Source organism: Polypterus senegalus, chromosome 1, assembly GCF_016835505.1.
Source record: "Polypterus senegalus isolate Bchr_013 chromosome 1, ASM1683550v1, whole genome shotgun sequence".
Taxonomy (NCBI): domain Eukaryota; kingdom Metazoa; phylum Chordata; class Cladistia; order Polypteriformes; family Polypteridae; genus Polypterus; species Polypterus senegalus.
Window position 1 is genome coordinate 240,308,674 of NC_053154.1, and position 18,171 is coordinate 240,326,844.

The following is an 18,171-nucleotide window of genomic DNA, read 5'->3' on the forward strand; positions in this document are numbered from 1 at the left end:
ACATGTCAATGTAGTAACAATTCAACCTTCATACACAGGCAGTTACTTAATTGTTGCCAATTATTCCAATTTATTATAAAAAGAGAGTGAAGAAAATCTCAGAACCAGAAGGTGAAGAATAGAAGTCATCAGTCTTTGGAGCGTGAACCAACGGCATACAAGCTGATATCCACATTTACTCACACTCACAAATTTAGAGGTGCAAGTCAAGTTAACCTGTCATTGAGCTGTGAGATGAAAGCCCATACGAATATATGGTAAACATTAGATACCAGAGTGACATTGAGCTGGCCAGAATTTGGAAGACATCATCTTGAGTTGTGAGGCAGCAGCACTTATTACCAGTGAGGTGGAACTTGAGAGGTGTAAATTGATGTGTCAACAAGTTTAATGCTTTCTTTACAATTACTGTATTGAACTGAAAATAAATCCTACAGTAAAACAGATAATGGGAGAGCATAGTAATGTAAAAATCGGCCACCTTTTCCTGGATTCATAAATCAAATTAAGGGGACCTTTGCCTATGAGGGACCTATCTTGTTCTTGTTCTGCAGTGCCAAAGGCTGGATGGAGCCTCCATTTTAAATTATGCAATTAACAATCATTCAATTACAGCACTCATTTTTGCTAATATGTAACATTAATACTTAATAAATCTATCTGGCAAAAGAGACAGTGATGCTTATCTCTGTTGACACTTGCCAAGTCTAATTGTGAGCAAATAAGTGCGGGCAGAAAACAGAAGGAGAAAAGGGGAAAAAAAGTTTTATGCTGTAAATTTTACAGTTAATAATTTATCTTTTAGCATGAGCTTCTCCGCATCATATCAACAAGATTCCTTTGAAATTACAGGGATCCAGGGGATTGCCTCAAAGGAAAGAGCCGTCTATTGGTGTCAAAGCTTCATTTAGCTGTTCTTTATACAGTAAGAAACTTTTATGCTGAGGCAATGCTTAAGTGACAAGCCTGTTAATATTAGGAAAATTATTTATTATTATGTTACTTTTGAGAGCCTGTAAATGGGTACTGCAGATTAAGTAGACTCAGTGGGTCACATACAGTCCAAGCATACTATTAAAATCCTCTTTATTTCCATTTAAGTATTTTATAATACAGTACAATCTCACAAATTTCAGAATAAGTTCAAAGTACCTGATATTTTGAACTTTAAATCACTGATGATTTAGTCTACACGCAAAACAAATAAAATCTGTTAAGTGCTTTGTGTTTATGAGATTGTTAGGATTAACAGATGCCTTATGTTTGATCAGTATGCATACTCTTATCAGTCCTTCAACTAATAATTCCAGGTGTCTTGTCCTTTCTTTCCACAGATAATGTGAAACTTGCTTCTGTTTGTAAATTATAATAAATTGGTCAGAAACTAGACTCTTGTGTTGCTTTTATGAGGATCTGAGCTGCAAAAGATGTATGTTCGTCTAGAATAATGTAAACAGCAACTTCACCATCACTATTGATGCATTTTGCATTACCATATACATGTATTTTCATTTTTTGGAGGGTTGATTGGCTGGTAAGGGATTCCCAAGGTTAGAGGTGGCACTAGGCTGAGGACAGTGAATAGTATTCTCAAATCCAGATAGATGGTGAAATCCCACAGATGTAGGTGAGTAGCACCAGGTATGTAGTAGGAAATAAAGCCTGCTACAATTTCTTAGGGTGCCAGAGTGGAGACAACTCAAAACAAGCTAAGGGTTCCTGATCTACTAAAAAACAGGATAAGATTTATGAGGGCTGTTGGGAAACAGGAACAGTTTTTCTGCTCTGTCATGTGGACAGAATGGTCATTCCCCAGGAGACAAATGGGATTCTATTGTGCATCCAAAAAAGCAGGCAATCCTTACTCATCTAGCGCAGGAAGTGATTCTGCTGCTTGGCCCTGATGTAACCTTGATCTTTAACGTTCACCCATGATGAGCTGTTTGATTTACTGCGCTAAAACGTATTGGTGGGAAGAACAAATGCTGAGATTTTGGAAAAAGTGAAACACGCTATAAAATGTACTCATACAACATTCAAGGTGTGTTCAAGGACTGTGTAGACACTGCAGCCCTCAGAGAACTGAGTTCAGTAGCTAGGTTCTAGAACCTTCTCAATCCATTTCATGGTTGTGGAGGCCAGAAGCTTTCCTAGCAGGATAGGGCAATAGGCTGCAAACAGGCCTGGACAGAACTCTAGTCGATCACTGGGACCATTCTCTGTTGCTTATATATGCACACCATATTCAAGCATGGAGACAATTTGCAATTGTCAATTAAACCTAACAATAAAAAAAAAAACTTTTGTAATTAATTCCTTATGTGCTTAAACATGTCTGGCTGTATTAATTAACATGAAATGGAACTTGCAAAGCTATTATGTTATGACAAATGTTAGATAATAACATAAGAGAAAGGAAAACTTTATTATGGTGACCAGCCATTATGGAAAGCAGGTGAATGTGGCACTGTGATGGTAAATGCAGCGGTGAGGTTGGCTTAGCGTAAGGTAAATACTGAGTAAATTTACTCTGTACATAATGACTTACACACCACAGGGTACTTCAGGGCATTCATATCTAGAAAGCCTTCCATGCTTGCATTTTATACTTTTAGAGTTAGGAAGATCATTTAAGCTATCTGTTATGACTTAAAGCATTGGGAGGAGTAAGATACTGACGCACTGATCCTCTTCCATTTGTGCTCAAGCAACTGAGAAGATTTCATAAAGCAGAAAGAATTCACTGATGCAGAGGTTTCCAGCTGTACTTGCTAACAGAAAATGTGCACACAAGCAAGCAACTCGTGACTGCAATTCCCTTGCACACAGCATAATGATATTTAATTAACTTGTATAGGGGATCTGTTTGCTGTCAGCAGCAGCTATCAAAGGTGAAAAGGAGAAAAATATATGGTTTGGTGTAACTGCTGTCTAGATAATATTGAAACAGTAAACTAATTTGCAGTTGAAGTCACACTGAATTTTTCTCTGCTTTAATATACATAAGTTTGTTGATCCATCAGTGATTCTCAAAGGCAAATTTTGCAAATTAAAATCTTTGCACGGTGCAATCTGTTTGAGATACCTTAATGAAAACTGAACTTCTTCTTTGAAGAATAAGTGTAAATAAAAGTTGTCCACTGGGGAGATTTTCTTGCAGACAGACAGTTAGACAAAGCTATCACAGTAGATGCTTCTCGCATTAAATGTTATCACACCCAGAAATACAAAGGAAAGGGTAAGTAAGTAGAATAGTACAGTACTTGGTAATACCTTTCAAGTGAGAAAACTAAACCACCAGAGATTTTTCTTTTTTTTGTGATACTTAGCATTCTTCCTGTAATTATCATTCCCTTGTCTTTCTGATAATAATTTCCATTTTGGGGCTCTTGACATAATATGGGGAGATACCAGTGGGTGCTCTACTGCTTTCAAATTGTATACTGTATGTATCTATTGTATACTATATACTGTATGTGTATGTGAGTGTGTATATGCATGTCAGCTCTAATTGTACACATTGATTTTGTTTTATTACGTTGTGTTGATGTGCTATTTTACAGTATTTTTAAATATGTACATCATTTTGAGCTAGTCAATAAAATGTGTACCTTATAGTTGTGTTGAATTGTAACTTCCACATACCAAATTATTGCTGAATATTTGTGGTACAACCTGCAAAGATATATGCAAAAAAAAATCAAGGCTGTATGATTTTGAACTACACTGAATTAAAAATGTATTACGTGACATTCAATGCTACAAACTTGTCTTGCTGCTTCAGTTTTAATACAGAGGTATCTGCAAGGTTAATGCTTCAAAACATTAAATTATCTTTAACTTATCCTGCATACAGAATATGCCTGCTTTTCTTTTTATGTATATATAATACAGAACTGCATGTATTTAGTTACCTTTTTTTGTAACCCTCTCTGCAGAGGAAAAATAAAAATACTTTTCGCTGTCATCTAGAATTATAGCAGTATTTACTGGAATTTTATCATTTAAATCGCAAAATTTAATTTTCTCTTTATTTTTTACAACTCTTTTAAAGGGGGTTACAATGTCAATGATGTCATGTTTTACTGGACAAGAGGAAATGATTCAGTGAGTGGGCTGGATACATTGCGCTTAGCCCAGTATACTGTGGAAGATTATTATACCTCAGTATCAGAAGCCATTTATGAGACAGGTAAGTGAATATTTTCATTACATATTTTGAAAGATGATAAGATACAAGTCAGCAGCATTATTTGATTGTTTCATTTTGCTATATATATTATTTGTACAAAATGTGGTTATAGCTCAATGAGTATTTCACATAAACTTAACTTGGCATGGCCTTTGAAAATCTGTGAAGAAAAGTGATTTAACAGCTTTTTTCCTCAGAGGGAATGATGATTTTTGTGATACAGAGACTATGGCCACATTGGATACCACCTCTTATCATCCTGCCATAACATATCATATTTAGGCAAGCTTCACAGTTTTTGAGCACCAGTGGATTGATTAGGATGGCATTCAGCAGTCTCTTGAAAATGGATTCTTTGAATTCTGTGTAGGTGTATATTTATATAGATTTTTAATTACTTCCATGTTAAGCAGGTTCACAGCACAATATCAAGTGATTCCTTGCATTCCCGTATATTAGAAAGATCTTGGAAGCACCTCTCTAATATCTCACTGCTCAAAGAATCGTATTTATTGGAGGTGTTGGTCAAAGCTAAAAAACAGAATGGGGTGCAAGGAGAGAAGTAGGTGGCTGGTAGACAGCTATCATTTCAAAAACAGCATTTAGAGGTCAAGTGAAAATGTAATATGAATATAAAGTCCACATATAATAATAAACATGACTTTTCAAAAGTCATATAACATTTGGACAGTACCATCACAACTGAAGGTTGCCATTGATAATAAACAGCATTTCGTGCTCAACCCCCTCACATCAAAAGGTTGTAGCCACCATGGGGCGCTTCATCTCCCCAAACACCTGATACAAAGGCTCAAACATACAAGTGTAAAAGGAATGAAAGAGTTTTATTGTGGGATTCTCCTCATGTAAGTGTTTCCCACCACACACACAAGTACAATAAACCCAGCAAACAGCAAGCACATAGCAATGCTATGTTTTCTGTCTGTCTTATTTTTCTCACTCTGTGCCACTGTCTCCACTTCTCCATACAAGCATTGTCCTCCTTCCTCCTGACTCTAGCTCATTGAGTTGTGGCAGGCAGCACCTTTTACCCAATCTTTAGAAGTACTTGCAGTGATTAGAACATTAGAACAATCTAGACAAGAACAGGCCATTCAATCCGACAAAGCTCGGCACTTCTATCCACTTAATTCTAAAAAAAATATCAAGTCTAGTTTTGAAAGTCCCTGAAATCCTACTGTCTGTGTATACGGTTCTCTGTGTAAAGAAGAAATGTACTGTTTGTGCGAAATTTACCCTTAACAAGTTTCCAACCGTGTTCCCATGTTCTTAGTGAACTAATTTTAAAATTACAGTCTCAATCCCCTGAACTAATTCCCTTCATAATTTTAAAAACTTCAATCAGCTAACCTCTGAATCTTCATTTGCTTAAACTGAAAAGGCTTGGCTCTTTTAATCTTTCTTCATAATTCATCCCCTGTAGCCCTGGAATAAGCCTAGTCACTCTTCACTGGACATTTTCTAGCATTGCTATGTCCTTTCTGTAGCCTGGAGACCAAAACTGCACACAGTACTCCAGATGAGGCCTCACCAGCACATTAGAAGCTTAGGCATAACCTCCTTGGACTTGTACTCCACACCAGACATTGTGCTATATAACCTAACATTCTATTCCCTTCTTTGTGACTTCTGAACACTGTCTGGAAGTTGATAGCATAGAGTCCACTACTACTCATAAATCCTTTTCATAAGGTATACTCTTGATTTTCAGACCTCCCATTGAGTATTCAAACCTAACATTTTTATTCACTATATGTAATACTTTACATTTACTGACATTAAATTTCATCTGCCACAAATCTGCCCAAGCCTTTATGCTGTTCAAGTCCTTCTATAATGATTTAACAGATTCTAAATTATCTACCAATCCACCTATCTTGGTATCATCTGCATATTTACCAGATTATTACTTATATTCATATCTAAATCAATTATATATATTAAAAATAGCAGCGACCCTAGCACTGACCCTTTGGAACACCACTCTTAACTCTTTGATGGCTAACCTCTCATGTGGCACCTTATTAGATGCTTTCTGAAAGTCAATATAAATGATATCATATGCTCCACTGATTATATCCTGTTGTTGCTTCCTCATAGAATTCCAGCATGTTGATAAAACATGACCTCCTTCTTCTGAACCAATGCTGAATATTCAGAAAATCTCCTGTACTTGCCATGTGCTGCTCAATCTTATCCTTAATAATTCCTTCCATTAATTTTTCTGTGATGCACGTTATGCTTACTGGCCTATAGTTTCTTGGATCTGCCTGGTCACCCTTTTTATATAACGGGATAATATTTGCCATTTTCCAGTCCTTCGGAATCTCACCAGTGTGCAGTGATTTCCTAAAAATATGTGTCAAGGGGTTATATATGTACTCGTTAGTCTCTTTAAGTACTCAGGGTTAAATATTATCTGGTCCTGGTGATTTGCTTGATTTCAGCCAATTTCATCAGAGCAGTACTTCTCCCTCTACAATTTCTAAATCACTCAGTACCTCCTTAGTAGTCCCATTTACTGCTGGGAGGTTATCCACTTCCTCAGTTGTGAACACCTCAGAAAAATGCAGGTTTAGAGCATCCGCTGTTTCGCTGTCTGTTTTAATTCCCCTTTACTATTCCTGATGTATTTCAACTCCTCCTTGACTGTTCTCTTACTAATAAAATACTGAAATAATCTCTTAGGGTCTTCTTTTGCCTTATCTGCTATATTCCTCTCCTACTGTTTTTTAGCCTTCCTAATATCCCCTTATCTTCTCATATGCTCTATGATTCACTTTTGGAGTTATTAGTCTTATGCCTTATTCAACTGCTTTTTTCCTTTGCAGCTTCTTATTTAACTCTTTATTAACCAACTGTGAAGTTTTTTTATAATTTCCTATTAATTCCAAATTTAGGTATGTACTGTATCTGTCTTGCATGTAAACATTTTTTACACCTGCTACACTACTACTTAGCTGTCTCCACCTTTGAAAGCTTATCCCAGTCTATCTTCCATATACTTTGCCATATCTGCAGAAAATTTGCCCAACCAAAGTTAAACTCAGAAATATTACTTTTTGCATCCGCACTATTACAAAACATTTAGAATTGTATTATATTATGGTCACTTGACCTTAGTGGTTCAATCACCTCTACACACTCAATTTTACCATAACTATTATAAAATACTAAATCCACACAAGCTTCACCCCACATTGGTGTTTTAACATACTGTGTTAAATAGCAGTCACTGATTACTTCTAAAAACTCCTGCTCTCTTGTTCTGCGATTTGCAAGGTTATGCCAGCTAATATTTGGATAATTAAAGTCCCCCATGACTATAATATCCCCCTGTAAATTTGCCTTTTTAAAATAACTAAAAAGATGTGTGTTAAAGTTACTGTCTGCATTGGGTGGTCTATAACACACTGCCAGAATAAGTCCTCTTTCCTTAACACTTTCCAGGCAAAACCACATGTCCTCACTAAGATGGGCCTCATCATCCAACTGAAGATGACTTACATTTAAATTCTGTTTGACATAAACAGCAACTCCATCTCCATTTCAGTTCTGTCTCTCATCCCTAAAAAATGTGTATCCCTCTATGTTATACTTCCACCCATCTTTGTTATTTAGCCAGGTTTCCATTATTGCTATAATATCAAATTTTTGCTCTACAACATACAACTCCATCTCACTTGTCTTATTTTTGACACTTCTAGCATTTAGGCAAGACTATTTTAAAAGTGTTACTCCTTCTACGTTTAAACGTAGACCTCTATGGTTAAGATGTATTCCGTTGTAGCGGAACAGGTTCCATCAGTTCCAAAAGGAGTCCTAATGCCCCATAAACCTATACCATTCTACCCTGCACGAAGATATGAGCCACACATTAAGCCTTCATATCTCCTCAGTCTTACCTGGACTGGTGCATGGCACAAGCAGAACTTCAGGGAAGACTACCTTGTCAGTTCTGCTCCTCAGCCTGGTACCTAACTCTTTGAATATGGATCTTAGAACTGACATACTACCCTTATGTATATCATTTGTTCCAACATGGTCAAAGACAACTGGATCCACAACCGCCTGGCCAAGTGCCTATCCACTCTTCCAGGGAGATCTCCCACCTGTACACCCAAAAGTCAACACACCGTGCAAAACTATGTCTCTGGTGCAAACCTGCGCTTTAATCTCCCTAATGACTAAGTCCCCAACTATCACTACCCCTCTCTTTCAGGGAAGTGGTTTTGAGGTGGCCTGTTGGGACTCCTCATCCCTGCCTACCCCCTCAGAATCATCAGAGATACCATCCAGGTTCACAAGGACCTGAAAGTGGTTTGACTCTTCTAATTCTGGGGTTGATGCCCCCGGACAGTGTGCACCCTTTACCTTATGCCTTGTGGCCATGACCCACCTATCTCTACTTGTCTGGTCTAGGATCTCCTCCCACAACATGTTAGGTATGCACACTCTCTCTCTAAAGGACACCTGGGACAGGTCCTCCTATTCTCTACTACAACGCAGGCCAGCCAACTCTTTCTCCAGTTGTGCAGTTAAGTGATCTTTCTCCCTCTCAACTGCCTGCAGTTTGTCCTTCTATGAAGTTAACTTTACTTTTCTCTGTCTGTTCTCCTAACTATACACTCCTCTTATTCCTTATTTAAAATCTCTCCATTCGCACTGTTTGTATTCCCCTATATTAATGAACCCTTATGTTGTCGCCAACTTAACTAAGGACCTCTAAGAACATTCCAATCTAAAATTAATAAATAAATAAAACTTGCTTAGTGAATATCTGTTGCTTATCTGCTCCTACAGCCGCTTGTGCCTGATCAGGCTTCTTAATGTTGGCCACTTACCTACGCACCGCTGAGCCTTCCCCTTTACTGCTTCGAATTCAGGAGCAGCTTTTTTTTTTTTAAACTAAGGAGTCACTGTTTCTGTTTCAGTGATATGAAGCTGTGGCTCTGAAGCACTTCCGGGTAAGGTTAGAGCCCTACAGAGTAGGGACTCCCAAATCCCACAGCTCCCCCGGTAGATCCCATGGGACCCAACAGGGCTGTACCCCTGGACTACAATACCCGGCATGCCTTGTGGGCACCCATGCGGGGATACCAGCCTGGGTTGGCTGTCATCTAGCATCCTGGGAGAGACAATGCCCTGTATAACCTGTCTCCACATGTTCTTAAAGGCTGTTGGCATCCCAGCCGAGCCAGGCTGCTGGCTGTCCCTCACAAGGCTTTATATTTATGTTCTGTTAATGATGATTCTGAGGGCAATAAAAGATTGTTGACTTGCTTTTATGAAGAAACTGACTGTGTTATAGAAATTTCCCCAGATTATAAGACTTTTTTAACAAGAAGACTAAGGTAAAAATCTTGAGCCCTTTGCAACTAATTTGCCATGTAGCCTTTAACAATATCCATCGTAAGACTTACCTGTTTGTTAACAACATTCTGTTTTTTTTTTATCTAAGGTCCAATGTTATCTCCTACATGTTCTTTTCTGTCAATTCTTTTAACACATTGGCTGGGTATAAAAGAAATTGGTACACAACCACCCTTCCTTTAGATCTGACTACATCAGCAGGCTACTCTTCCTCCATTCATATTGAGATTTCAATCTCTGTTCAAAATATTACTAACTTCCAACTGCCACTGTTTTGAGGCTAACCGATTAAGATTACAACTTTATTACAATTTATTCCACCATTGAGGTTGCCTATGTTTTCTGTAACTTTACACTGCCATTTTGTTGGCCAAATAATAAGCTACAAAGTAGAAGTGGTTTATTGGCTGTCCAGGGCTCTCAGTGAGTTTATCTTTACAGGTTACAGTAATGCCTGGATCTTTTTAACAGTTGTGACTTAGTGTGTTTTAGGTTGACCTTTTTTTATCACAGACTGGGCTTCTCAGATGCCATAAGTTCAAAAATGCATACATTAACTGCACATTTCTATTTACATTAGCTTTGGTGTGATTGAAATTGAAAGACTGGTGATGTGAAGACAGTGTAGCCTGCACAACAGACAAGTGTGAAAGAAATATGTTTTAATTCTTTAGAAGATGTGTAAAAGAGTAAAAGAGAAGCATATAAGGCTTTGCCAAGTTAATATGAAATTTTTTTAGATACCAAGTCCCAGATGTTTGGTCCAAAAGTCTGTCTCTGTCATATCTATACAGGCAAGGAGGAAATTAATCTTTTTTTCTAAAACAGAATATCTCTGTACTGGATTTTAGAGCCAAATTGGCCCTAAAATGAGATCAATAATGCCTGGTAAAGTTAATACTGACCCAATTTTGGAATTCCATCACAATATGTTTTTCAGTATATTGCATATGTTGTACATTATATTGTAAAACTGGGAGTTGAATCCTAGTATTATTATAGCCCTCCATTCCATTATGCAGTGTATATACTATACACACAGAAATGCAAACTCATACTTGTTACAGCATCTCTCAATTCTTGAACCCACAGCACAGAATGACAGGGGCATTTTGAACTTTTAAGAATGCTTTATTTTACAGTATGTCTTGTATACTGGATTGAAGCCAGCATTCAATTCCTCTGTGAGAAGCCATGGGCAGCATACACTGCAGCAGTAAGTGATGACTTATAGCATTGCCTGCTGTACTCTGCATTACTTAGCATCACAAAATTGAAACAATAGCATATGTAATCAGGAGGTGGAAATATACATGACATTTTGATAGCTGCTAAATGATTTCTTCTAACACATAGCTGGCCTGAGGAAAGAGTTGACAACAACATATTCCAAGATAACATAAATGACAAACTGCTTTTGGAACGTGTGAGAAAGAGAGACAGTGAGTGAATGTCAGAAAGAGAGCCATCCAAACCAAATAATTTTGATGAAAATGCACATTTTTTATGGTATTTGAAACATCTGTTCCCCTTAAATGATCATTAAGAAACAGTCTATAAGATTCTAAAATAAATCAATATTTGAAAATAAAGCATGTAAGTGATTAAAAAATAAATCTATATAAGTCAGTATACTGTCTGGCAGTATAATATTTAGGTGAGCAGGAGCAAAAAAAAAGCAAAACTATAATTATTTTAAAGTTATTCAATGGCATGGATTTTTATGTCTCCTGGGCAAATTATCTGTAAGAAAGGATTATTTATTATGCAGGTGAAAATTTAATCAAATACGCAATTTTAAAAGGGTAACAGGATAATAATGGTAGAGTACAATTGTAATACTGTATATACTGTATACTGATAAATCAAAATATTGGTATTTCTAGAATGAAAAGCATAGTGTGTCTGTCTGTGTGGTGTGTGCTAGAATGTCGATCTATACTAATAAAAGGCAAAGCCCTCACTGACTGACTGACTCACTCACTCACTGACCCACTCATCACTGATTCTTCAACTTCCCGTGTAGGTGGAAGGCTGAAATTTGGCAGGCTCATTCCTTACAGCTTACTTACAAAAGTTAGGCAGGTTTCATTTCGAAATTCTACGCATAATGGTCATAACTGGAACCTATTTTCATCCATATACAGTACTGTAATAGCCTGCAGCTCGCTCGCCGTGTGAGGCGCAGTTGAGTCTCGCATCATCACGCCTCCCACGTAGAGAGCAAGGAAGAGCGCTGAAGAAAAAACGCATTACACAATTGATAAGGCAGAAATAGAATATCAAGCGAGTGATGCATACAAGCATATTCATAAGTGCAGCTACTGCGGAAACAAAGCACGGTGTAAACCGTAAGATTGAATTAAGTTTATAGACACGCTCCCGCTGCCGTTTGTCATGCCGAGTGATGCATGCAAGAATATTCATGAGTACAGCTACTTCAGAAACAAAGCACAGTGTAAACCTAAAGTTTAAATTAAGTTCATAGACAGACTGCCGCTTGCATTTGCCATGCCCACGACTAATATGATGTTCGCGGGATACAAGTTTAATGAGAGGACACAGGGTATAAACGAGAGTTTTGATCACTTTGTAACTAAGTTAAAATTGCTGGTGAAGGACTGTGCTTATGCAAATTCCGAGAGACTGTGTTTGTGGAGGGATTGACAGTTAAGGTGGGTGGGGAAGTCATCTCATCATCTCCCCTCCCATTCACCTCATTTGATTCACTTCATTTCGCTCCGAGCTGAGCTCTGCAGGAGTGCTGAAAAAAAAATGCATTACAGAATTGATAAGGCAGAAAAAGAATATCAGGCGAATGATGCATACAAGCATATTCATAAGTGCAGCTACTGCGGAAACAAAGCATGGTGTAAACCTAAAGTTTAAATTAAGTTCATAGACAAGCTGCCGCTGGTGTTTGTCATACTCACGACTAATACGATATTTGCGGGATACAAGTTTAATGAGAGGACGCAGGGTATAAACGAGAGTTTTGATCACTTTGTAACTAAGTTAAAATTGCTGGTGAAGGACTGTGCTTATGCAAATTCCGAGAGACTGTGTTTGTGGGGGGATTGACAGTTAAGGCGGGTGGGGGAGTCATATCATCATTTATCCTCCCATTCACCTCATTTCATTCACTTCATTTTGCTCCGAGATGAGCTCCGCTGCTAACGCGGTCTTGCGGAAGCAACTTTGTGACGCTGCCACCAAATACTCACAGAAAAATCCACAAGTAATACACACTCTGTCTCTAGAGTTTATCCACACTCTCAATCCTCCAGGCACTACTCAGCATAATCTAATTTTGAGGGTTGGGACACCAATAATGTTACTGAAAACCTTACAGCCACCGAAACTTTGTAACGGCACGAGACTTCAGGTCACATGTCTGCAAAAGAACCTAATTGAGTTAACTATCTTTACTGGCAGTTGCTCAGGGTAGAGAGTTTATATTCCTTGCATCCCCGTTATAACCTCCCATTTCAATTCAAATGCCACCAATTTCCAGTAAGGCTCTGCTTCGCGATGACAATTAATAAATCTCAGGGACAGACCCCACAAAAGGTTCCCATTGATTGAGGCAAAATTGCTTTTCTCCTGGACAACTATACGTTGCATGCTCAAGAGTAAGCTCGCACAGCTTGGTCATATTACAACCAGAGTGCTGAACTGACAACGTGGTATACAAAGAGGTCCTTAACAAATAATTATTGGTATATTTTCCCTCAGTTTAAAAAGGTTTACTTTTCTTCTTAATAAAAATTTAAAAGCAGTACTTTGCCGCTGCGAGGCGCAGGGATTTTCCTATATATATATTGTCAGGGAGGCCAGGGGCGATGACCCAGCCGGGACGCCCTGAAGGACCGGAAGAGGGTCTACGCCCGTCCTGGATCACGTGGGGGCGGCCACCCTGGTTGCATTGGGGGCCACGGGTAGACCCTGTAGGGTCCCGGGGTCACCGCCAGGGGGTGCCCCAATGCCTTGGGAACCCTGGACCTCAGCACTTCCACCACACCAGGAAGTGCTGGGGGGAAGAGAAGCAGGGACACCCAGAGAGCTTCCGGGAGAACAGCCGGCACTTCTGCCACACAGGGGTGTGGCAGCGGGAGATTGCCGGGGAGCACCTGGAGCACATCCGGGTGCAGATAAAAGGGGCCACCTCCCTTCATTCGAGGCTGGAGTCGGGTCGAAGCAGGACAAGGCAGAAGGAGCGAGAGTGGAGGCGGCCTGAAGAAAGGCAAGGTGTTGTTTGGCCAGGACTTTGGGGACTTGGGGTGTGTGCACTTTTGGACTTTGTAAATAGTTTGTAAAATAAACGTGTGGTGGTGACTTTCAACATGTCTGCCTGTCTGTGTCCGGGCCATTTCCACAATATATATATATATATATATAAATATGTGTGTATGTATGTATGTATGTGTATATATATATAGATATGTATGTATACATTTATGTAGATATGTATATATATGTATGTATGTATGTGTGTATATATTGTAATAAAGGTGCTATATAGGCGCCTGACCCGACACAGAAAGACACAGAGGCACGTATAAAAAGTACAATGACTTTTATTTTTCTTCAGCTGTGGGACACGTCTTCCCCGTTCCACACAGCCCAAACACAGTTCCAAAATCACCAAGCACAGAACACAATTCTTCACCTCTCTCCACCACTCCTCCCAGACAAGCTTCGTCTCCTTCCTCCCAACTCTGGCTCTTCGAGTGGTGGTGGCTGGGCCCTTTTATAGCCCTACTGGAAGTGTTCCACGTGATTAACCACCTGGTCCTAATTGCACCTCCGGGTGGGGCTGAAGACTCGTCCAGCCGGGCTGTGGGAAGCAGACAGCCCCCCAGCGGCCACCCTGGGCCCCAACCCAGCTGTGGAGGACTCCATCTCCCATGGAGCCCTGCGGGCGGTTGGGGAATCACCGTCGGCCAGGGAGGCTGCCACCAAGCGTCCCGGGGGATGTATTGGACTGCCCATGGCGGCTCCCCCGGAACATAAGCAGCAGGGGCGTCCCTGCCGGGCATGGGACCCGGCTGTCCTTCACACTATATATATATGTGTATATGTATGTGTGTATATGTACTGTATGTGTATATATATGTTGATATGTGTATATATATGTATAAATATGTAGATGTGTATATGTATATATATGTATATATGTATGTATATATGTTGATGTGTGTATATGTAGATATGTATGTATATGTATATATGTATATGTATATTTATATGTGTGTGTATATATATATATATATATATATATGACAGCAACACTCATAACAGTGACAAAACAATTACATTGACAATCATGTTACGTTATTTTTAAAATGTTTCCTTTTCTTTTTCATAACTTCTTTAAGACACTACTTCTCCGCTGCAAAGCGCGGGTATTTTGCTAGTCTATACTAATAAAAGGCAAAGCCCTCACTGACTCACTCATCACTAATTCTCCAACTTCCCATGAAGGCTGAAATTTGGCAGGCTCATTCCTTACAGGTTACTTACAAAGTTAAGCAGGTTTCATTTCAAAATTCTACGCATAACAGTCATAACTGAATCCTACTTATGTACATATATACGTCCATAGCCTGCAGCTCGGTTGCCGTGTGAGGCAGCGTTGCGTCCCCCATCCCAACGCCTCCCACGTTGTTGGCTGCCTTCCTATATAAGGCCGTCCGTCGCTCCAGTCTCTACATTCCCTTCCTTGCTTCGCCACGGGATTCACGTCTCCCTGCTGATAACTGCAGCCTTTTTATTTAATCCATGGCTTCTCCGCCGTTTTATTGTTCGTTTATTACGATTATAATTATTGTGTAGGTATATTAGACTTAGTTTACTGTTCAGGTACCCATTTCCTTTACCGTTCCAACCGTACCCCCATTAACATGTCTATCGAGGTGATCACCATCGATCAAAGAACTGTTACTTACTGAGTCGTTTCCATGCCCGGAGATGCTGCCTGCCTTTTCCATTCTCTGTGTTACATTTTGCACCGCCATATCAGGTTCACTCTTGATATCCGGAGGAACATTGTGTCTTATGAATTGAATGACTGGGACAGGTTCAAGGTGTGGAAAAATGATGGTACAGGACATAATTATACTACACAGGAGCACTATAAGAGTGAAATTCTTAAGCCCTTCACCTATGGTTCTGCATGTGAGTTTATGGCTACAGCTGAATTGTTCAGTTGTCGCTTTCAAGTGTACCGAAATGGCCAAATATTTTACACCTTTGGAGAATCGCCAATGCCTCTTAAACATCTTAGATTCACAGGTGACGATTTGAATAGTGGACACTTTGATGTTTATGAATGTTTCAACTCTCAAAAGCTGGATGCGAAGTTATCGATGAAACCAGTTGTGTGCTTACAACATTTAACAGATGCTGAATGTCACTTCAATAGAAGTCCTGCAAATAGTAACGTAATTGAAACAAACCGTGAAACTCAAACCGATTATGACAGCAGCAATCCAAGCTGTGAGAAAACAGTAAAAAGGAGGCATGTCAGACGTTGTGTTACATTTTATGATGCAGCTAGACGAAAACAACTTTGTGACGCTGCCGCCAAATACTCGCAGAAAAATCCACAAGTTAATAGACACGCTGTCGCTAAATACTCCCAGGCAAATCCACAAGTTATTAGAGACGCTGCCACTAAATACTCGCAGGCAGATCCACAAGTTAATAGAGACGCTGCCGCCAAATACTCGCAGGCAGATTGACAAGTTCATAGACACGCTGCTGCTAAATATTTGCAGGCAAATCCACAAGTTAATACTGGGAATGCCTGTTAAACATCTTAGATTCACGAGTACCGATTTGGGTAGTGAACACTTCGATGAATGAAACCTATTATCTTTACAATAGTTGACAAACACGGAATGTAACTTGAATACAACACGTCCTACAAATACGAACCTGATTGAAAGAAATAATGATAATTAAATCCTTGATGACAGCAACACTCATAACAGTGACAAAACAATTACATTGACAATCATGTTACGTTATTTTTAAAATGTTTCCTTTTCTTTTTCATAACTTCTTTAACACACTACTTCTCCGATGTGAAGTGTGGATATTTTGCTAGTCTCTGATACATGGCTTGAGTGAGGCATCTGTCAGAGGTGGTGATCATTTTGTTTGAACAGGGCCTTGGACATAGTAATGTAGGGGCACTACAAAACTGGAAAGGAACTGGTTTGTCACAAAGGCTATAATATTTTCATATAGTCTATGGGACAAAAATAATGTAGTGGGAATCTATAGAGGAAGATGCAGGTACACTAAAAGTTTTTAGTGCAAGGCTGTTTGATTACAAATGAGATTTTGTGTTCTAGTAGCTCTAAAATGTAAAGTGTATTTATTGCCATACTTTAGATGGTTCTCGTACTTATACCGGAAATTACAATGCTGCACTTGTACTTGATGCCATGTGAAAACCAGCATTGTTTCTGCTACATGTCATCTTCAAATGGCTTCCACTTAATATGCATGGGTCTGTATTTATGCACTACAAATGATGGGCAACAATAAGCAACCATAGAATTACTTAAAGTAAATACAGATATGTTGTAGGCAAAATATTTACAAACACAGACATTCAGGAATGGGCTGGGGCTTTATTCACTGCCTGGACAGTGCTCCCAGAAATGACAGCCTCCCAGCACCGCTTCTTTTGGGGGAAAAGACAAGTTATCAGGCCATACAAGTGTTGTGATTCTGTATGCTGACAAATTTATTTACACTTGTTGAAGCCCTTTTGTATTAATTGTTAATTTCCACTATGGGTATTTTTGAGGTGGCAGATCTGATTTTTTGCACATTTTTATTTTAGAAATGGAAATCTAGAAAGGTATTAAAAAACATTTAGTCTCGCTTTTATTGCTTTTTTGTTCTTCCCTGGGCAGGGCCATTTTGCCTCCACATTCTGGCAGTTTCTATGGTATGCGGTCCCAGAAGTTAACATGTTGTCATCATTGTGCTTCTGAAAGAGTTTGAATTTGTTGATAATCAAAGAAAAATGCCATTTAGATTTCCCAGTTTTATGTTACAGCCAGGTTTTTTTTCCCTGGTTTATATTTACTGACTGTTTTATTGTTATTATTAATTTTGAGCTATTCATTTTCTTCTTTATGTGCTATTTTTAATATGTTCACTTGTCCTTTGTTATTTGTGGCCCTTGAAACAATGAAGAATGACTTAACCACATTTATGTTAGGTTCATTGCACAGTGGGGGGCTTGGGTGTTTTTTTGTCTTTAGAACCCCTGCAAACTTTGTTTCTTTCTCCAGCTTTACTGGAGTTTTTTTTTTTTTCTTTTTGTGCTTTATCCTTCCCTCCATCTGACTTTACCATTGAACTTATCCTTAGAGACTTACTTTATGAAATTGTATATAAGGACACTATCCTTCTACTAATTATACTTCTATGTTTTATAAAATCATATGGATTTATTTATTTATTTATTTTCTTACTTAGTCATTAATATTTTTAGGTTATCTTGTTTGTTTTTTCCTTTTTTGTAACTTTCTGTTTGACATCTTGCAAAGCACTTTGAGCTG

At 38.8% G+C, this 18,171-nt stretch overlaps 1 protein-coding gene across 1 annotated transcript in view; it reads left to right on the forward strand.

Annotated features, from left to right (window-relative positions):
- The window catches only part of LOC120540109 (gamma-aminobutyric acid receptor subunit pi), a 191,887-nt gene that overhangs the window by 141,639 nt on the left and 32,077 nt on the right, over positions 1-18,171 (forward strand). Inside the window, exon 7 of the mRNA XM_039770604.1 lies at positions 4,055-4,192. Within this exon, the coding sequence (XP_039626538.1) occupies positions 4,055-4,192 (138 nt within the window). The remainder of the gene's footprint in view (positions 1-4,054; positions 4,193-18,171) is intronic.